This window comes from Merops nubicus, unplaced genomic scaffold, assembly GCF_000691845.1.
Source record: "Merops nubicus isolate BGI_N331 unplaced genomic scaffold, ASM69184v1 scaffold7042, whole genome shotgun sequence".
Classification (NCBI taxonomy): Eukaryota; Metazoa; Chordata; class Aves; order Coraciiformes; family Meropidae; genus Merops; species Merops nubicus.
Window position 1 is genome coordinate 23,139 of NW_008595632.1, and position 23,171 is coordinate 46,309.

Genomic DNA, 23,171 nt, shown 5'->3' on the forward strand with positions numbered 1-23,171 from the left:
TCCAGATGGCAAAACTATTCTGTTTCATTTGGTGATTTTCAAAGTCAGAGTGACATTGTGCACAAGAAGGGAGTGTGCTTTTCTAACATGCTGCAGTTGATTAAAAAAATTACACTGTCTGTATGTTTCAGATCACATCCCAGTACCTTCTGTAAATAGACTAAGAAAATTTCTTCTATAAGGTTCACATACAGTTTACAAAACTATTCATATAGGTAAGTAAGCACAAATCCAAACTCTCAACAGTAAAAATCCCCATGTACAGCAGATTGTCTGCACAAATATTATGTATACTGTACATGCATTTTTGAAGCTGCAGACATAATGCCTTTTACTTTTAAGTATATCTTTATATTCTCTGCTGATTTTGCCAGTCTGATAAGCAAGAGTATCTACCTTACTAACTCAATTTCCTGACCTTCTTTATTCAGTTTTATGGAGCATAATGAGCAGTACAATCTGGAAATTATTTGGAAGCTTTCTGTTGTATAGTGGCAGCAGCGTGTGTAAAAACCAGCAGGCAGATACATGATGCTGCAGCTGACATGCCACTTGCTTCCATTGATTTGAAGAGAGGCCTTGCAGGAAGGCAGTATACCAGAACAGGAACACATTCTGGATTCATGAAAAATTCTGATTATCAAAGCGAGTTAGTGGATAACTGCTACGCAGCACTCGATTGCTGAGCTGTCTTTGAACTGAAGATACACAGGCACTTAGGAGCTTGAACAAGAAAATGATGCAAGCCTCATTAAAAGAGACATCTAGAAGAATTTTTCCTTTGTCTCTCTCAAAAGAAAGAGCTACAGTACAGTCAAGACCAAAGAATTCTCTGTTTTAAATGCCATTTTGAAGTACCCTAAATTACAGTGTGATTTTCTCTTTCAAATAGAAATCAACATCTTAATTCACTTCTGTTGATCCTATTGTTGTGCTTCACTGCCACTAATTATAAATCTGTCAGCCTTTTCTGTGATACAACCCTTAACACCAGCAGCTTGATACATGCAATTAAACTGCTCAGTTTATAATTTAATTTAGAAAACAAGTAACAACAAGTGCTGATCTAAATCACCTACAGCTCTGCAGTAAAATGAGGGATCCCTGTGAAATCAAACAGGAACATTTAGTTAGGACTGACTTATCAAGCCACTGTCACAGTAAAAAATCCATAGTTCATGACTAATTTCCAGGATCATTTCCACCAAGTTCTTTGCTGCAGCAGTCTCATTCATTCAAATTAACCTCATTACCTGGCAGTCATTTCCAGTCCTTGTTGTTCATTACTGCTGGGTAACTAATAGGCAATGCTTGTGATTGTTGCACTCTCGTATGCATCATCCCCGGTCTTCTATAAGCCCAGGTCTTCTGGAAACCAGTACTTCCAAGATTTGTGCATGCAAACCATCACAGTGAGCACCTTAAACCTGTGTGCTTTACAGATATATACAGACACAAAAAGACATGCATACACCCTAATACACCAGATGCATGCAGGAGTGGCCACTGTGAGAACAAAAGCAGAGCTGGGTAACCTTTCTTGGCTACTGCTATATTTGATTTCAAAGCATTGCAATTATTTCAGTTATATGCTGAAATTATTACCCCTTCAGACATGGCTCCTCACAGATTCAGAGGAGCTACAGATTCCTGGACACACAGTGAAAACTGAAGTGCTAGCAGTAATCTTACACCAAACACATTGAAGACTAAAGTAGACCAGCTGCTCCTCCAAACTACAGCAGTTGCCTGCAAACTTCAAAAGGCTATGTGCCTTCTATAGGTACCCTGAGTTTAGCACACTCTGGCCATGCCCACACAAACTGGGAACAGTGGCTGTACTAGCTTCACATCTTATGAGGTCTCTTTTCTGCTACACTGATCTCCCAGAAGCATCACAGAATCATTAAGTTTGGAATAGACCTCTAAGATCAGCAGGTCCAATCATCACCCAAGACTATCATGACCATTAAACTATGTGAAGAAAAGAATTTAGAAGAATAAAAGAATGTGAAGAATAAAAGATTTAACTAAGGTACAAGAACCTGCTAGAAATTCTCCTTATATACAAAGATCTCAATCAAGCTTCTAGTTCTACATCAGAAAAAAAAAAGAAACACCTCCAAAATAACAAAGGAAACTTCCATCAAAGAAACAAGAGCCTGTACTTACTGTACTCAGAGATCTCATCAAGCTCAATGACATTTCTGTTTGAGGAAAGATGGGATATGGATTTGATCCTTTATGATTAACTCTCATTTTTCTTCTTGTGCACATTCAGTTGAGGTGACAGATTTCAAGATCAATAAATGAATGCAGCTAAGCATAAAGACAAAGTCTGTCACCCACTTCTCACCTCATGGCCAAGAGGAATATTTTGCATATCAGTAATTTGCAGGATGCAGAATAGTGAATAGGTGCCATTTTAGGTTTAGCTAACTAAACCCCATCTTCCGTAGAATGTAATATTGAATGTAATTAGACCAATCTATTTCACTATATTTCAATGAATGTAATTCAGTGAGTGAATATTGGAATGTAATAGGACTTCTGTGTTTTGACTGGTATGGTTTTCTACAGCATAAGAAGATCTGATTTTGGTGATGTATGTAGGAACATATGGATACTCTTTTGAAACTGTATTTGTTTCAAAATTCTCCAATGTATTTCATCATGTTCTCATAATGTTTCTTCCTTTTACCTTCTGTGGTATTTCCCTGGATCACTCTGAACAGATGCAATATGTTTTCCCAAAGAACACTGGCCAGTGTGTGAGGAAAGCTGGAACAATTACAGTAGCTTCTGGATTGCTCAACATGACTATGTAAGTTTTATCTATCTGATAGCAACATAAAAGAACCTGCCTTTGAGATTTTTGCTGCTCCTTTGATTGATGCTGCTGCAAATATGGACGTTATTTTGCAGAGTATTCTTTTTCATGTCACATTTATGAAGTCAAAGAGACTTGGATTACAGGTCTTCAAATTTTTTGCTCTAGATACCATGAGACCTGCCTAATACCTTCAACTTTGTGCCTGAATGATAAGATATTTTACTGTGTTGTTTTAATGAACCATTTCAGAAGAGTCCCACTCTTATGCCAGAATGACAAAAGACCAGAGAGGTCAGAGAGAGAGAGCCATGGGAGTGCAACAGAAAAAGGCCCCAGGCTGCAGAAGCCAGACGCTTATGTAGTATGGAGCACGTTCCTACACGAAGGCATTATATTGTTGATGGTGGGGTCCCCTATCACATTCTTGTCTGCTGCTTGTGTACGTTAACCTGCAAGCATTAACTTGTGAATTGTTATGATTTTTTCCATCAATGCTGAAAGAACAAGACCAAAGCTTTGACAACAGCTGTCTTCAGGTGCTATGCCTTTGCACTAACCCCTGTGAATTTATCCCCTCTAAATCCAGGCCAGTGTGTGTCCACTGAATATAAGAAGCCGCCTGAGAACAGCTGATTTCCATTAATTAATAAATTGTCCATGGCTATTTTACTGGCTGAGGACAATGAACCATATCCAAATACTTACCAGAAGTCCATTAGTTTTTCTGAGAAGTTTGATGGGATTTCACTGGTAAAGATAACAGCTTCTATTTTAACTTCCTTCTTATGAAGGAAGTGAATGTACATGGATTCACTGAAAAGTTTTGGAGCAGAAAACATTCAACAGTTGTAGCTGGGTTGAAATACTACGACTGAAGATTAAACCACACAATACAATAATCAATGCTAAAGACATTGCTCATCAGTAAGGAGGACAGTACACTGGTAAGTCTGAAGGGTAAAGGTGGTTCTGCAGTTATTTCTTTCGGAGCACTCATGAAATAAGAGACTTGGCTTATACTGATACAATTGATAGTAAAAGGTCACTGATGTAATTAGTGCCAGTTGCTTATATAACACAAACAGTATTACAAAATTGGACATATGATGACATGTTATAATTATAATGGAATTTCTTAGCTTTTACAATTTGCTTTAGCTTCAATTTAAAGTGAGAGTAATTTTAAAATAAATTTTAAGTGAATTTTAAGTAATTACATACCCCCTGTAAACTCATATAGCTGCTATTGACCCACAGCATAAATAAAAAATTACATTTATATGACACATTTTTTGATTACTAAGACAAAATACAAATTCTCCAAGAAAAGAAAACTACAGTTTATGAGAAACAAGTGAAGAGAAGAAACAGAAAGAGAAACTTATCCTGTTTGAGACCAGCAAGTCAATTTTTTGAACAGCTGTTAGTCAATGGAAGGAACTAGAACTTCATTGACAGCTTCTTTGTCTCTGTGGTACCGGACTAAATTCCTGCAAGCCCAATGTTGTTTTCAGTGCAAGAAAATGTCCATTGCATTTCCTCCTGCTCTGGAAGTAGAAGCATCTTCTCATTGCTCATGCTTTGGGTAGCAAGCTTTTATGATGCTTGCTCCAGAACTGCTTAGAAGAGCCCAAAGGCTCATTTAATGTGTCCTCTAGATTTAGGCTGTAAGCAATGATTTGTGAACTCACTTGTATGAGGTGTTTCAAGTTGATCACCTGCTGGCAGATTCCAGCTTTAGAAGCTGGAATTTCTGATAAAACAGGCAGTCTATAGTCTATATCATGTTCTACATGTTAATCTAAAATGTTTCAAAGACTGCAGGTTCTTGTAAGCTAATTGCAGTTAAGTTTTTTTGGGATGTGTAGAGCATAGTATAAGATTCCACTGGATTGATCAATTGAACGAGGAAGACCTGAAAACCTGGCTTCAGCAAGAACAACCAATTGCTAAACAAGAATAAGTCTTTTGAAGGCTAAGGATATAGCAGATTGATTAATTAATGACTAAACCTTGGTTTTCCAGTATGCAAAGTGAATGTTAAGGTATAACTCAATCCTCCAACCTTTTGTTATAACAATAGGTGCATTAACCTCAGTGAGGATCCTCACAGCTGAAGCTTTCAGATACTAGCCTTCAATAGTTTTCTGCCTATTTTTAATTCCTGCAAGAATCAAACTACAGAAACTATTTTTTCTGTTTGTTAATGGAGAAAATTCCAGGTGGTTTACTCTCCCTCTCTTATGACTCCTGCTCCTTTGGCCTGTGTGTAATGGGAGGTAAGGCTAGTAAATTAAAGTATATCATTAAGCCATTCCCCTAAATAAGACCTGGTATATAATTGTACATGTATTTTGGAAAAAAAAAGCACAGTGGATAGTTTAGAGATTTCATGAACATTCCTGTTAGCCTGCTTTAGAGCTGATCTGCATGGTAATGGGAACAAGTATGCAGGTATGACTGAAACTTCTAACAGTGACTGCACTAGAGTTGTACCCCCCTACTACCTTCAAGCAGATTTCCTCCTAGTTTGTTCTGTTCTAGAAGGGAAAAGCATTGACGGATAAAGATGTTTGCTGCTATTGATGAATAAAATAAACACTCTTTAATTTTATCAACGTTGTGGAGCCATGTATGTCTACAGTGCACTGGTGCATAAGGACTTAAGTGGTAAGGCAGTGTTATTTCATGGCCTGAGTAAACCACCATTTGCATCTGTATGGCAAGTACTGGTAGAATCTGTGCTCCAAGCTCTGCACTGACAGACACCCACTTGAGCCTGCCTGTGAGCATGCATGTGCCTCAACGTCCCAAGTGTTTTAAAAACGGTGCTCACCAATCTGGTAGGCCTGTCTCCGCAGTGTTCTGGAAGCTCTGTGTCCCTTCTTCTTTAAAAACATCTGGCTTCCTGAGGGTAAAGGAAGCAGAAGGGGTATAATAAAGAGCCAGGGAAGGAGAGAGGCTCCTGGGGCGAATGGGGAGATCTGTGCTCAACTGTGTCCCCCTTGGTGGCTCTGAATACTTGAAATCATCATGGGAAATGCTTCCTCTCTGCAAGGCCAGCCAATGGGAGAGAGAAGGAGTGCACAGGAACACCCTTCTGTTACAGTTTGGACAGGCTTCTCACAAGGATGAAGAATGAAGTTATTGAAGGATTTAAGCTCAGCTGGGCATGCCAACAAGGCATAGTACATCTTTCCTTGCAGAGTCTATGGAGAAACGTCTTTACGCTTGACTTCCAGACAAAACAAAATGAAGTGTTAAACACCTTCACATTTTGGAAGGAAGACTGCAGATCATGGGAAAATATTTGGAGATGGGCCCCTCAAATAGTTTTACTCATGCTTTCTAGTTTCTTATTCAGGAGATGGGTCTCAAGGCATATTAAATGTTACCTTCTTGACTACAAGGAGGAAAGGGCTGTATTTATCCCGATTTTACATCTCCATAGTCAATAAAGATGCCACTTCATTCATGAGAAGCTTCATACCCAGCTACCCTGCTCCAAGAGGCATGATTAGAAAAAATGTCCAAAGTGAGAAAACTACTGTGATCAGGACCTGTTTAAAACAATTAAGGCATTGCTATGAATTCCTGTTTTATGAAGACACTATTTCCTTTTACATATACACTTCTTCTAAGTTTTACTGCAAAGAAATATTTTTTAGTGTCCTTCATAACAAAAATATAAAATAAGCTGAAATCTATGTTTTTGTACTCTTAAATGTAGGATAATTAAATGTAAAATGAAAAAAAAAAATCTTCCTTTATCATGAAGACTTATAAACTGTATCTTTAAAGAAAAAAAAAGATGTTCAAGATTGAAATGGACCAGGTCATGAATCATCACTGTGCTACTCTTGAGGCTTTTCTTCTTTTCAGCTGGCTGGACTATTAAAAAGTAACAAAATCAACCTTCTTTCTCAGCCCCCAGCCCAGGCTCAGTTGATCTGCACACGGCAGCTGCAGTCTACAACTTTAAAGATCACTTCTGCACACACCCAGTTCCTGTCTGACTGAGGACTGTGAGGAGAAGACTGGGTCAGTATGTCTGCACCATGTTATTCTGTTACCCAGGCACACGGACACTACTAAACTAAAATCTAAAATCCTCTTTATCGCCTTGTAAGTCCATGCCTGGGTGCTCCTCATAGGTCATCACAGAAAAGGTCTGTCAGATTAGACATGCACTAATGTTATTTGGAAGTAATGGAAAAATACGAAAACTATTCAGTTTATAAGTTTAGATGTCCACTTCTTTCTGTCAGTTTTCCCAAGACAGCCATTTCCTCAAATGGCTTCAGTCCCTCATTAGTTGTTCTAATCACCCTCAGAGAATGCAGTTAGTCTTTAGTTTTTCAAAATAGGGTCACTGTGTCAGGAAGTGACATACAACAAACTTTCATTAGTGATCCCAGTTCCTGGTTTACTCATCAACATTACAGAGAGCAGTCTTTAAGAACTTTTTCCAGTAAGGTGCTAAACTCTAAGACTGGTCCCATCCTCACAATGTTCTCCAAGAAGGCAGACTGAAAACACAGGTGTTTCTAAATGACACAATGAGTTACACAGAGGTGAAGAAAACAAAAGCATCTTGTAGACATTTCCAGAAAGTTTCAAATTCATTTTAGCATCACTTGGCTAGAATAGAATCATAGAATCACCATGGCTGGAAAAGATCTCCAGGATGATGAAGTCCAACCCTTCTCACAACATTTCCCTAATCAAATAGACAAAGTGAGATAGTAACATTCTGTCTTTAGCATAAAATAGCCAAACATCCAAATAATGCCAATCGAAATTGGCATTCTCTCCTTAGAGATCACTGTTGTTGTGTTATTTCTGCTGGTACTGGTCTTTTGAGTTTGTGCTTCTGCTACATATTGTCCATTAGTGTGACATGAAAATTAACTTAATACCCTAATGTAAGAGTTAGGAGATTATTGCAAACAGGAGAAATAACTTTGATAATTTTCTTTGATTTGGTATTTAATATAGTCTGGGAACCTTCCTCATCTTGCTTCTTTTTGAACTGCAGATCACATTTAAATAAATATTCACTCCTGCTTTTAAAAGAGCATTTCATTTATCAAAGCATTTCAAATAGTTTACTAACAACTTCCACTGTTTCACTGTTAAAATCATGCTTTATTTACAGACTGAATTAGTCTAACCTTAATATCTAGTCATTGTTGCTGAAATAGAAACTTTATTCAAAGTTTCTTTTCCATGTGGCTCAATATTATTGGAATGTAATCAACTCATCTGGTAAGAATGTCTTTGTTGAACTGAACACCCTGAGTTCAGATACTGTTGTGAGTATACAACCTGTCTTTCAACCTCTGAAAAATTTTAATAGTTCTCCTCTGAATTCTATACATTATACTGTTGTCTGCTTGTCCTGGGAATACAAAGGCAAGGTCAAAAACTACCTTCTAATTCTACAGGACACTTAACTTTTTATACATAGGCTAGAACATCTGTTTAGCAGATTACTTGCTACAATTCTCAAATCTTCTCCTAAAACTTCACTTCTCAGGATATAATCCTCCATCCTACAAATTTTACTTACATTCTTTAGTCCTATATATATCAATTCATATGTGGCTGCATTAATGATATACTAATAACCAGTTTTCTAAGTGATTTGTATGGCTGACACAGTGACCCACCTTCAACATTCACCACTTCTTTGAACTTTCTATATCTACTGTCTTTATCACTTTTAATTATTTTCTTCTATTGTGTTAACAGCAAAATTTAAATCCTCAAAAGTTTCTTTGTCACTTAGGAACACAATTTCCTATCAATGATCTAGGTATTAAGGAGGTCAAAAGTTATTTGAGTGAGCTATTTTGGCTCCTGGAGGCTGAAGTTCTCTTGTAAACAGAACTTGTGTCTGCAAGTACTTTTTAAAATGCTAATACATGCCTCAAAAATCAACTACAGTAGTTTTTATTTCCCTCCAACAAATACAGTTATGGATTCCCACTACTTTCAAATAAAGGAGGATTTTCATAGTATTCTATCCTCTTACTATTTGCTGTTCAGTGTCACGTTCTACTACATGTTGTGATTCTATAAATGTTAATTCAGGAAGAAGTCCATGCCTGTGCTGAGGCCAGTTATGAGAATGACACACTGGTGTTCATTAGCTTTGCACCTCACCTCTTGAAATGCTGGGGTTTGAACCCCGAGCCCCCGAATTAAGGTTGACATATGGGTGATTCCCACAGCAGTTCATAAAGAGGTGGTGAGTTTGATTTATAGCTTCCCCCCAGGGTGCGGCCGGCCCTGCAGGGAGAGCCAGAAGGGAAATGAGCCCCAGGGGTCCTGCACTGAGTTGACAAAGGTCAGGTGTCTGCTTGGGGATAAAAGCTGGGACCACTTGCAGGGAGTCAGGAGTGTCTGTCTGTGGAGTGCACTCCCCAGAGCTTCCTGGTTCAGGGCAGACCTCCTGACTCTCCCTGGAGCTGGGCCCTGGCTCATGTCATTTGTGGGATCGTTGGGGGTGGCGTCGATCATGTACGAGCTTGTTGACTTGTTTGTACCCCTGGCGGTCATTCATATAGTAACATTTCTGTCTACAATACAGTCTGCATATTGGTTCATCTCCCTGCTGGTGTTATCATTTTTGTTGGGCCTGGTCATTGGCAAAACACCTCTACAACATGGAATTTTATTACTTCTCACACTACGTAGTTTCCTACTGGTGCAGAAGATCCCCTAGGACTTGCACTGACCCATTTCACATGTCCTTTTTTCCCCACCTGTTTTAGCTCAGATATTTCTTTGTGTTTTTTGAATATGTGCATTAGATGAGATGACTTGTCACATATGACAACCTACCTGAAGTTTGCCTTAATGACTATCAAGAGTTGTGACAGATAATAAACATTTCTGTTTGAAGAGGAGAATGTTCTTCTTGACAGAGCACAATGAAAGAAGAGGACCTCCACTTCTGAATCATGTTCAAACCATCACCCAATATCCCAGGACTCATTAGGTTATGACCAGAATTTATAACACCATCATTCTTTAAGCAGATCTAGAATTGAAGTCACTTTAGCAAAATCTACCATTGTGACATTTGATTTAAGGCCTTTTCTCTAACAAGACTTTTCTTGCAGTTGCTTGTTAAATGATTGTACTACTAATAATAATTCTGTTCTCAGTATATTTGATTGTACCCAAGCTGGACACTAAACTGCTGCAGGACAAGGCTAGGATTCTGTGGCTGAATTCTCCCTATAACTCATATGATGATATATGTCAAGTTGATATTGCATGAGAAATTTTAGAGTTAGAGAAATTTCCCTGCTCTTCTCCCTCCACTCCAGATGTTCCACCTGAATTATAGCACTGGTAATTACATGCAACCCACACAAGTACAAAAGATTTAAACTTCTTTTTAGATGGCAAACATAAAATTCAAGCAGATTAAATCCTTCAATGAGATCTTAGTATCCTTTCCAAAATATGAAGAGACTCCTTCAAAGCCTTTTAAGGGATATCATACAGTAATGCTGTCACAGTAGGAAGGTTGATTTTTAATGGGTTCACTTGTCACTTAGGAGCTCTATGTCAAATGGTATGTCATAAAAGAGATGTATATAAAGGATATATATAAAGGAGAAACTATTAATTTCTAATGTAGGAAAGCTCTCATATACTACTGATTATTCTGATAAAGTTTTAAAGCTACTGAGCAGATAATGTGAATGTCCTGAATTTTTCTCCTAAGGAGAGAAAGATTCCTTCTCCATTGTGAAATCACAAGCTTATAAATGAAAATGCAGCTGGAGGCAGCTCATGTTATACATACCTCTCAGACAAATGATAAGGGAATTAGAAAATAGGCAAAAGAGTGCAGAGAAGGGGAAAATGCACTCATGTAAACAAAGGTAAAACCAGGAAATTTAATTCATTATATGTGTGATCAGAATTCTTTCGCAAGCTTAGTAAGAGAGTCTCTCATAGAAGGAAAACTGTCAAAACGGAAGATGGCTGTCTAAAACAGAGACACACACCACAGCAGATTTTGCTAGGGCTAAACTTTACAGCTTCAAACAGCAGATACTAAGAATACCACAAATTAAATCATCAGACACAAAAATATCTTGATAATTAAGTTAATGGAGTTGCACAGATCAGAACAGAGGTGTCGTGCAGTGGTTTCCAAAGAATCAGATAATTTCATAAGACTATAAGCAAAGGAAGGGTAATGAGAAACCATTTTAACTTGGTCTTGTTATGTAAGACAACACTCAAAAGTATATTGGATTACCAGTTTTAAGTGGCCAGTTGGCTTTGTGATTTTGAGCAAGTGATTCTGTGATTCAGACTAAGACACAACAGTAAAAACATTAGAAGAGTTCTTTTTTTTGGTTTGGCATTTTTTTCTTGTGTTTGGAGTAGTTCTGGAAATGGAATATCTTCCATTTCTACCCAGAGATGTGTGCCTTTCAAGCAGCTCGGTTTTTATGTGCTAGGAACACAAACAAAGGAAAATCTTGGCTTTTGTCTAGCCATAACTTCAGCTGTATGTTTTCCAGGTTTGTTCTTTTCTCCTATTGCTCACTTCTAGGATTTCAATTGTAGATTTTATCTAGGTGTTTTAGCGTTGCTGTTTTTCACTTTGAATATTGAGTTCTATATACAGTTTATGAAAATGGAAACAAACAATGACAACCTTAGACATTGGTTTTAACTGAAAATACCAATTTAGGGTGAGACTTGAGCAGCCAGTTCAAAACATAGCTTTACATATGATTACTACGCAAAGGCATTTTTAAAGTGTTCCTAACTAGTGTGCAACCACCTGCTGACATTCCATGTGCTTCCCCATCCTTCTGACGTTCTCAGCTGGAACATGTTTACACGTATCACAGTCCCAGGCTTTGAAGCAGCTGGACAAGCTATTTTTTCACCTAAACACCTCTGAATGATTCATATGCTCAAATGAAATATAGGAATACATACCTCTAAGTTTGTCTTTGCAAATACTACTCTCAAACAACTTTCATGCTTGTATACCAGCTCAGTATATATGATTGACAGAATTTCCATGCTTGTTAAAAGACTTGACCTGTTACAGCAATAATATTACTCAACTGTGCTCCCTATTGCCTGCTCTCTCAAACTGCAATCGATGCTTATAGTATACAGCAAGTGACACTCCTATATAACATACAGGAAAATTTACTCAATGTAAAATGTATAAATAAGAAGAAATAGAAAAAGATATATAATGGTCTCTGAAGGCTTGTTCATCTTTTCTGTAAGCATGCTAACTAAAATGTCAAAACTGCACCCTTCAAAAGTCCTCTTTGGTAAGGCTCTTATATTTGTTCAAGTGCCATGGTACTCCATCAAATCAGTCATGTTAGTTTGAAAGACATGTACTGAAATATCTATATGGGCAACATTCTCCTAGTAGCTTTATTGCATAATGAATTAGTACCATGCTTATTACCAAACTAATTTCCTTATCCACATTTCCCCTTCGACTGAAACAGAACTGCAGGTGCATTGTAAATATATGGATTTGGCACCTGAGTCTTGGAAGAACAGCAGAAGACTTGATAACCTGCTATCAGGCGGGGAGGATGCTCGGCTAACAAGAATTCTAAGCCAACAGTACCAAATTATTCTTTCAAAACTTACTGCAAAGTAGAAAATCACTCTACAATTGGAGGCTCATTATTTCTATTCTATGAGCTGCAGTAACTACCTCAGCAGAAATAACTCCCCAAGGAGGAAAGTGAGATTTTAAGAACTCTTATTACCTTTATCACGGTAATACTATCTCAAGACAGAGAACATTTTAATAGGGAGGACTCAAAAGCTTCAGCCTCTCTCATAATCGAAAGTAAAGCAAAGTCTGTCTTTGACTGATACATGTTCGCTGTCTGGTTTTCAGCTAGCACCCTGCAAGTAAAAAAGGGTCACAAAACGTATCTGAAAAAATATAGAAAAGTAAAATGTAGAGAAGTAAAAAAAAGTTATCTTGGGCCTTAAATCTCACTAAAATTGTTTGCTATTTATTACTGAGAGCTTTCAAGATTAATTATTTTCACATTCCATGCCTATGAGGTTATAAAAAAATATCCTGAAGGCAATGGAGTACATAGCTATAATTCTGCACAATGACCTTAAGTTAAACTCTGCATTTGACAGTGTTGACTTTACAGCAAATTTGAGGCTGTATCTACTTGGTTCGGACATGGCCACAAAGGACCTTTACATTCTTATTTTGCCAGAGGGGCTACCAGAAAGGTGTTCAGGGGGAAGCGTCGTTTCCATTGGATGAACCCACTGTAAATGGGGCTAGTGACAGTGTGTAAGCTGATGCTGACAGTAATGTTGATGACAGTAGTAGTAACCTCCAGTCATGCAGGTTGCCAAAAGTTCCACCTCCAGCATTTTGCTGCAGAAAAACCTTCCAACCCTTCTTTTAAGTGGGGATGACTCTCAGGAGGTGACTATAATTAACAGCCTTTTTTGTGGCTGTTTTCTTCCAGAGCCTGATCTCTGGATACAATAGCTTTATTTGAGAACTTTGCTATCTGTGTTTTAAAATCTGAAAAGGTCCTTGTAATATAGAAAACACTTTAGCAATCCAGAACTTTTAGATACCAATTCTGGAAAGGACAATCTCATGAGCTTAGACTCTGCATAAAATCTCCACCTGAAACTGGAAGCATTCACAGGTAGGAGGTTTGGGATCTTTACTGCTATTTGGAAGAGCAATGGAGTTTTGCCAGGCCAGAGAAGTAAAAAAGGATGCCTGGATGCAGTGAGAAAATCTAGAGGGGTTTGCTTTCCCTAAGATCACAACAAATGCTGTGGTTGCTTTATGTCACACTTCCTGTATGAATACCTCCAATACAAGTGCATCTCCTGGAGCCACCATTCAGGCTGGTACACAAACTCTAGAATCACACAGTGGTTGGCCCCTTCATATAATTTCTGTCAAGCTAGTGATATTTTGTACTGAATCCTGCACTAGGGAAGACTGGGTTTGAAATGAGCTATTCCCTGAGCACTAACTTTGTCCCCCTGCTTGGGAATTTTATCATCCATCAATGTGAAATGTGGGTGCTAAAATTCACCATTTCCTTTTTTCTTTCTAATCTGACCTCACTTTTACCTATGCACAAGGAATACTCTTTTTCTCAAACAGGTGGAGGTGAACCTGAACAACTCCCTGTTAAACCAAATCTGTCAGCTGGTTTGATACCCAAAATAAGAACTAAGAAGGCCTGTCTAAAGCCTTTGGGGCTCAATAAACTGAGAAAATATGTTATGCTGAGAAACTCATGCCATGGATGACAGGCATTGCACAGTCTTGCACAGGAGAAAAGACTGAACACTTCAATCACTTATCCTAGAGCTCTCAACGGGAGATGTGACTTCACTACCAGTGGGAAACAAGGAGTAATCACCGTCAGATGAATGAAAAGACTGATCACAGGGTGCTACCCTGTGGCATTCACAGTAGGGAGACCAGTAGAGGTAAAACCACACGATTCTTTTAAATTCTTTGACATATTTCTGGCAATACTGAGCTACATCCAGCAGTGGGGCCTTCTCCAAAAGACAGTTACTCAGAATCTGACAAACTGCTATATTCAAAATTAATTTTGGCACGGAAAATAAACTCTGAGAGAAACTTTCCTTCTCCCTTTACTGGATCAGAAAAAAGTACAGCATTGTCTCCTCTCATGTGTGTTAAATATGGTGCTTGTGATGATACTGCAGCAACAAATTCCATTTGCAGCAGTAACAAACAGATGTTTCAACAAACAGAAGGCAAAACAAGATAAACACCATTCAATAATAAAAAAATTATCAAAAGATTCTTCTTAATATTAGATTTATTTATTTATCTAATTAAAAAGGTAAAATATATTCTCTAAGATGTGCCCTGTCACAACACTGTGACACTTGCAATGAGTGACATCTTCTCTGGTATTTTTTTCCACAGATGCCATAAAGTGCACCGCATGAATATGAAGTGACATCTTTACTAACATGTGGTACTTACTTATCTCCCACAATTCCCAAGTTGATTGTTGGATAGCCATGTTCTTGGATTGTAGCTAGGAGAGTTGAACGGTTACTGTCCCGAATCTTTCCTGGCAAGAGGTCATCTTCAGGATTCAGTAGCTATAAAACCAGAAACACTCTCAGTAAGTCTCCTTGTAATACTGTGTCTTTACACAAGTAAGAATTTTCTTATTCAGATTGGACAGGATATTCTTAGACACCTATCATAAAACATACGTGTGATTTACTCACTTTACATTAAGATATGTAATGTGCTTGTTTAGTCCAATCATCTATGCTGCTTAGTGTGCTTCCATTCACTTATGTCTGCAAAACTTTCTTTCTCCTTATGAGTACCTGGCTTCTACTCTCAAATAACAGAAATCAAACCACAAACGTCAAGTTTCAAGTTATTGCTTGTATTTGATGGGTTTTAAAGGAACCTCACTGATGCTGCTAACCAGATTTAAAGCTATTAACAGAAATTTTGAAGCCAATAGCTAATTAAAAAAAAAAAAAGAGATTTTTGAAATACAACAGTCTGTATTGGAATAATAGACAGAAACTTAAAGCTTGGTTCTTATATCAAATACAGGTTTGGATGAAAAGCTCTCTCTCAAGACAGCATCATGGCAACTGCCTTACAGGTGCTACGTATTTTGGAAGTTAAACCACAAAACACACATACGTAAACATCTATTTTACATATATTAGGAATTATTTTTTAGGACACAGAAGGACAATACAATAGTGATAGGAAGTTAATAACAACAACAATAATAATATATCTGCCAAAATTACAGCAATAGTGTTAGGCAGTAAGGTGAGAATAACCACAAGTGGAGCACGGCTGCATTTTGACGCTTTGACTAGCAGCTGTATTTCTGTGAATATTGCCATAGGATGATTAAGAAACCCAGTGTACAGGATCTTTTTTAACACTACAAAAAGAAAGTGTCCATATCAGTAAAGGACCCTTTTGTGACATTCAAGAACATTCAGTCATGTAGAAGTCACTATGCAGAAAACCATCAGCTGTACTCCTTGTAGCTCTTCAGTTACTGGTTTGTTTCCTGCGTGACTGACCCTGCCTCTGTTCTGAAATTCAGCACGATTCTGTCCCAGCAGGGCTGGCCTCAGCCATCCACAGCACCCAGCAGTCACAGATTAACATTCACTGGGGTTAAGGAAGTTGTATGGATACCACCAGATGATAAAATTCAACAAATTAAAAGTTCTCAAATTCTTTCAAAATTTAACATATTCAATCTATATGAGAATACAGCTGTTGGGTTGATGTTTGTGTCTGGACTCCAAATTTATCTCCAAGGACAATACAGGACAAATGTAATGTTGTCTTTAAACTTCAAATTGACTTGATCTCAACCCACAAGTTCTTTTGCACTTGCTCCTCCTATTCTCTCTCTATCCTGCTGTGGGAGGATATAAGTGAGCAGTTCTGTGGGTGCCCAATTGCTGGACAGGGTCAACCCACAACATACATAAAATTAGAAAATTAAGTTAATCTTGAACCTGCTTTTTCTGATGTAGATAAGACAAACCAATTAGGAAGGTGGCCTGGAGTTCTACTAATAGGAGTCTGGTTTTCAACATGTGATACTAATAAAAAAATACTAAGGTACAACACTACAGCAAGGTGTTTGGTAGTACTCTTCAGATTTCAGAGTATCTGCCATCTGCACTATAGCTACAGAGGAGTGTGGCTCAAAAGAAACCACCCTTCCAGACATGATTAGCACTGTGAATTACAACCCTGACTACCCAACGGGTCCTTGTGTGCTGGAAGGAGGGAAGCAGCTGGCACATGGTTGGATACATTACCAAAATTTTGGCAAAGACAGTGTGTGAGACTTTCATGTCAGCATGATCTGCAGCTCTACAAGAGGGAGAAGGGTGGAAGCCACTATCCAAAACACTATGCCTGTTCTGAAGAAGATATATAATCCAGATCTTGATTCAAAACATACTTTTCTTACCTCATTCCCTGTTGACATGACTGCAACCACTGGAAACTTGTTAACTTCTACTTCAGTTACTCCAACAGTTGCTAAGAGACCAATCTCAGATGGGCCCATGTGGGTTCCTTTAGCCAACACACATTCACCTCTTTTAATGTCATGTCCTATAGGTCTGGAGATCATAGCACAGAAAAAAAAGGAAAAAACAGAATGAGATTGAAAGTATCTTTCATTGATTGGTCCTGCTCCAGGTAAGGAGTGTCCAGGGATGTTCACTAGTCAGAGTGTCAAAATGTCACTACCACTTATTGTCAAACAACAGCTCTAAAAGTCACCAGCCCTTCCATTCCTTACAGAGATATTTTATTGTTTATAAAGTAGGCTGTTTACAGACCTGATATCTTGGCCTGGTCGAGCCTGCACCAGGATTCGAACCTCTAGTTCTTCAGTGCCCTACAAAAATAAGGAGGTCAAATATGGTCAGCTGGGCTTTTCAAATAAGATTGATCAGTTTTAATTTCTCAGAAATCTACACAGCTTATAGCACTCATTTCACTGAGACCTTATGGTTTAAGCATCATCACTGTTCTCCTGATCTGTATGTTAAGATTGTAATACGATGTGCTAAAACTGAACAGCTTTATAAGAATTCTGTCTTTGATGAGCTCACCAGGGAAGGACCAGCACCGAATACATGGTTTTATATTCCTTTTTTATGATCCATATGTTTATACAGCTTCCCTATGTTATGCCCTGTGTTTGTTGATCTGGTATACTGAGTGGATTCATTCTACTCCTCTCAGCCAACTTCATCTGCTTAAACAGTTTCAAAGATGGCATTTCAAAAAGAGCATTAGTCTGACAAACAATATGCCCTTACATCTGCAGGAAGGTGAGAAGACGTATGCTCTGTTTCAGGATTTTCATGATGAAGTACCTACTTAGAACAGTTACAGCTTGTGAAGTGAACTTACTAAATTTATCTGGACCTTTTATTTGAAAGATTTATTACCTAGTATAAGTGTTATAATGAGTCAATCAAAACATTGTTTTGTGTTACTAAAAGTCTACATTTTCAGTGTTATTGTTGCTGTTTTCTCTCATCCACCTTCCCCCACCCTGGCTCCAGCTCTTTATAGTACTTTAGGCTGTCCTGATGACTTGGGTCATGCGCAGGACAGAAGCAGCCAGGGCAGTTAACCTCACATTACCAGTTCACCTCCTGTTGCCCCAACCCACTACTAAAGCTCAGCCTGTCCTGTGGGGTCTCAGGGTAGTTCACTCTCTGCCCAGTCACTCTGTCACCTGGGTAGTGCCAGGCATTTTACCATGAATGTATCAGTCCACAGGAAACCAGACTCTGATAGGATGAGGGGTAACGGCTTCAAACTGGAAGAGGGTAGATTTAGGTAGAAATTTTTTTGCTGTGAGGAGGGTGAGTCACTGAAACAGGTTGTCCAGAGAAGATATGGATGCTCCGTCACTGGGTGTGTTCGAGACCAGGTTGGATGAGGCTTTGAGCAACCTGGCCTAGTAGAAGCTGTCCCTGCTCACTGCAGGGGGGTTGGAACTGGATGATTTTTAACGTTTCTTCCAGCCCATTCTATGACTCTATGTAGATTCCTCTAGATTCCTAGATTCCCACGTAGATTGCTACTTGAGAGTTGTACAAATCAGAAAGAGGCTTATTCATGACGTTTATTTACTGTTAACAAGAGACAGTGGCCTGAAAAGTCTGATGCCTACTTTAATATTAGTGTTTCCTTCTTCAGAATTTCAATGGCTTGGTGGTTCATTCAATGCTAATAAATGGCAAATGACTTATATTGCTCATATTTAATTTATAAGCCCTGGAAGTGAGTTGCTGATATACAGACTCTGCTTGAGGTAGTGCCAGCCTGTCAGTAGCACTAAATCTACACTTACTTAGACTGGAACAGATTTTGTTTTTATATTATTACATAGTACTTCATACTTTAAGTACTTTGAAGTTATAAATCAGACATTGTTATTACCAGACAAACACGGCACGTCATTGTCAATTGGGAATTTTTACAGGCTAGTAAATATTTTTACGACAGAACCTTTAATAATTTTTACAATAGTGTTGTGTAGCACACTGGAACTTGTCTCTTAAAGGTGACATGGACTGCATTTCTAAGTTCAAACTAAGTGCTTTAAACGAAGGGCCCCAACATTAAAATTGATGAACCTTTTGCTACAGATTGTGATTCTGGAGAATTTAAACCCCTGAAAACCAGGAAATGAAGAACAAAACCATAAAACCTGGAAAAAAAATGATTTCTTGCTTTACCACAGTACTTTCAAAATATGCTGTTAATGCAAATTCTGTTTCTTTTATATCTGCTCCTCTTGGGAAAGAGGAGAGACTATTTTTGGCTGCTGGTGTCCAAAATGGCTGTGCTGGTGCCCAGGATGTCCTTTTAGCTCCCTTATCCCCATCTGAAGCTGTAAAAGACAGTTTAGGCTTGTGATGAAAATCTGGGGCAACAGTCAGTTTAAGAATGATTTTATTCTTATGACACTGTGGGGATGGTTGGCCACTCAAGAAGATTTTAGTTTTCCATATCTTTGGTAACATTTAAAGGTAGCTAGGAAGTGTCTAGGGAGTCAAGAGGAGCGCCCATGATATATCTGAGTAATACAAAAGGTTGTATTTAGGGCCCCTGGATTAGGGGAAACAACACTTTATGAATACAAGATAATTGAAGGTGGCTGGAGGTAGGGCTTGCAGGGAGGTTTGGCATTATGCTGAGAACACCATTTGGTGTGTATCAGGCAGCATTCTTCTTGCTGTGTATTAATGTATTTTGGACTATGTTTGAGTGGTTTACGCTGATGGTTAACAGCCAGCATCAATGCTCTGATATAGTGATGCTTGGTCCTGATGTAGGCTCTAACTCTCATTTTGGTTAATCACAATGGCCTCCTGTTCCTTATGAGGTGACATAAAAACTCAAAATAAAAAGGGTGTAGACAAGTTTTTGCAAGGATCAGTTTCTCAATGACTGTGCATTTGGCAAGCTAATGAGAATTTTTTCTTCCTGCTGGGTACATGCAATTCCTTTCACTTCTGTGACTTCTACAGTCATTTGGGAAATGCTTGCTATGGTATTAAGTACTGCTACCACAACTAGAGGTCAAGGAGCTCCTTTTAAAAGTACTCTCTCTTTTCAGAAGAACATTTTTCAGATGTTAGAGATTTCACTTCACTTAAATCCCAGCCCTGAAGGAGTTCTTAACTCTAAAAAGAAAAATATTCTTGAAATATGTAGCTACCCAGGCATGAAAAAGGAGAGGAAAAATACTGTATCACTTAAACTACACTAATACTTTATGTACAGGATTAGCAGAGTAGCATAGTCAAGGATGAGTAGAAACTGAAGAGCTCTATCTCACACTTACAGGCAGAAAAAGGAAGCTGAAGGTGGCTGATCATTCACCAAAAAATTCAGAGTTTGAGCATATAGCCAAATAATCTGTTCTCACATGCAGCAGAGAAAAAGTGGAATCCAAAGAAGATGGTCACCCAAAGAAGAAGCAGAAAATAACAGGTACTCATGTATATTGCTCTGCAATGTGATAGGCCTCTCATGATGAGGTGGGCAATGGCCACAGAAAACTTGCTCAGTAAGGCTCCTAGGACAATTAACAAGCAGTGAAGGCAATGGTGCATTTTATGGGAAGACATAATCTAGACACATGTATCTGTAACCTCAAAGCAGGACTGAGTCAATAAATTCTCTGTTAGGAAGGAGGCCAGCCCAGACAGCTTGCTGACTTCATCACATCTAAAAAATCTGTGCATTTACAGTAATAAGGCATGAGAAAGGATCATGAGAGCATGTTTCAGTTTTTGCTGTCTTCAACAGCTTTGATCACTAGAACTTGTCTGATACACCCCAGGTGCAATCACAGCGGTAGCACAGAGCTATGGTGAAGTGGAACAGCTTGTCAGAACCACAGCAGAGGAGCAAAGGCTGATTTGAACAGAGAACCATGCACACACTTCATTCCAAAACTGAACTTGGAAGTTGTGTCAATAAGAGATGTATCTTCTTATCTTAAAATCTGTCAGATGATGGCAAACATGACGATGGTGTCCTGAAATCATAGCTGGGTAAGTGAAGGTTATGATTTGCAATTCTCTGAGCACAAAGGAAGTTCAAGATGGACTGTTTGGGATACAGTTGTCTACAGACAGCTCCTGTGCTTCGTCAAAACCAAATCTGACTTTGTGAAGACAACTGTGCATACCAAATTAGTACCACAATACTCATCTATTGTTTTACACTTTTGTTTTATGGCATGTGCACAAGATATATTCTCCAAACCCCACCAAATTCACCTTTGCTGAAACAAGACCAAGTCTGATAACTCAGAACCATCTTTATATCATAGTTAATAATAACCCAAGTCATTCCACGGATTTTGCTGCACTTCAAACAGTTCACTTTCCCACAGAAAATGGCACTCAGCTTTATTTACATCAGCAGAAATGCTACACTGTAATATTTCAATGTATTGTTCTAGGATCAGTACGTATTTTTAAGAAAACTTCTCCCATTTCTTGGTGAGTTTAAGGAGAACTTTTGAAGTCCTCATCTTGCTGAGTTTCAGGATGATCCTGAAATATAAAGAAGATTGCTCTACTGCTAAATGTGAACTCGGTAGAAAAGAAGAAAATACGATGTCTGATTGCCACTACTTTGTAGTTTTAAATGTGAATGCACTAGGCACTCAAATTGGACTGTAGTTATGGACCTCCAGGAGGCATTTGCCTTTCACTCAAAATCATGCTCCCAAATACTTTGGTGTCAGTCAGCATTCAACAACCGTGATGAAAAATCACTGTCAGGACAGGTAGGTCTGTGGTACCGTTACCACAGCCTGGAAAAATGAGCAGCACTGGTGCTAGGAACTGATGTGAAAATCCCGCAACTTCTGGGACTAACAGAAGAGCTTTTCTGTAGGGCTAGCTTCCCTATCTACAGGATTGTATCCCGAGCCATTTTCTGATGCAGACAAAAGACGGAGTTCAGACTCGTGACTCACATCATCCGATTCCCGGATGAGCTCTGTGTCTTCCACCTGCACCACGGCATCAGCACCACAGGGAATGGGAGCACCGGTTGTAACGCGCATTACCTGACCAGGCATCACAGTCTGAGTCGGCTAAAAGATAAACAAACAAGTATTAATTCACTTTTAAAAAGAAAAAAATCTCAAAACATTTGAACTTGTGGAAGTAATCTGAAAGACTAAAATTCTTATCTGTAGCATGACTCTTGATATCAACAGGCATAATCTCCAATGTATTTAAAAGATCATCAGGTCCACATGAAGCGCTTCAGAGTTTTCCCCCTAGATTTCTATCACAAGAATAACTTTCAGAAGAAGCAATATGCTGACACTCTGGTTGGCTCAGAAAATAGAACAGTTAGAGGGCAACCTTCTAGAAACTTTCATGAGCAAAAATCTAGTAGTTCTCTGTACTTAAATATTTTTGCAGAGCACTCTGGTCCCCAAGGTTGAAATTTCTTCCCTTTGGTTTGGCTGGGTTTTTGTTTTACCAGCACACTATATATGGAGCAACTTGTAGGTAAAGCTGCTGTGTAACCAGCTGCTTCATTTTACACAGATTTCCTCATACTGAGAGACAGCTCAACAGCAGTTCACACAGATTATCTATCTTTCTGAATGTCAGTTTAGCCAAACCCAAGACTGGTAATGTTCTGCAATTACGTAAGGTCACAATACATCACAAAGTTTCAGAAGAAGCAATACAATGCCTAGAAAACTATCAGAGCAACACGATACACTAAGTGACATGGTTTTAATAAAATTTCTCACCAGGAAGCCTATTTTAATACACATTTTTCAAAATCCAGAGTAAAATTGTAATTTGACCATAATCACTTAAGAAACACACAATTAAAAGAAAAATCCTTCTAAAAAAATGCAGCTAAAAGAAGCTGGTATGACGACTGAGATTTCATTGCTGGAATATCAGTGCTTCCTCCCTGCAGCACTTCAGTAAGCCCAACTTATTAAGGCTTTACTGTTATTAGTAAACATGTGCTGGACACACATTTACACAGCTGTGACCAGACCAACATAGTCTATATGTGTGACATGTGTAATTCACCTGCAGATGGACTCTATATTTTATATACGACATTAGAATATGTCCAGGACTTCTCAGGCTGTGATTAGCACGTATTTGACAGTGACTCACAGACCTACAATTGGTACTGCCCAAGCAATCATCTACCCCATGACTTTTG

At 38.5% G+C, this 23,171-nt stretch overlaps 1 protein-coding gene across 1 annotated transcript in view; it reads right to left on the reverse strand.

Annotated features, from left to right (window-relative positions):
* Positions 1-23,171, reverse strand: part of GPHN (gephyrin) — a gene marked incomplete at its 5' end in the record, with an annotated part of 198,412 nt that overhangs the window by 13,675 nt on the left and 161,566 nt on the right. The window contains 4 exons of the mRNA XM_008936124.1: positions 14,883-15,004; positions 16,882-17,035; positions 17,258-17,316; positions 21,940-22,059. Coding sequence (XP_008934372.1) covers positions 14,883-15,004; positions 16,882-17,035; positions 17,258-17,316; positions 21,940-22,059 — 455 coding nt within the window. The remainder of the gene's footprint in view (positions 1-14,882; positions 15,005-16,881; positions 17,036-17,257; positions 17,317-21,939; positions 22,060-23,171) is intronic.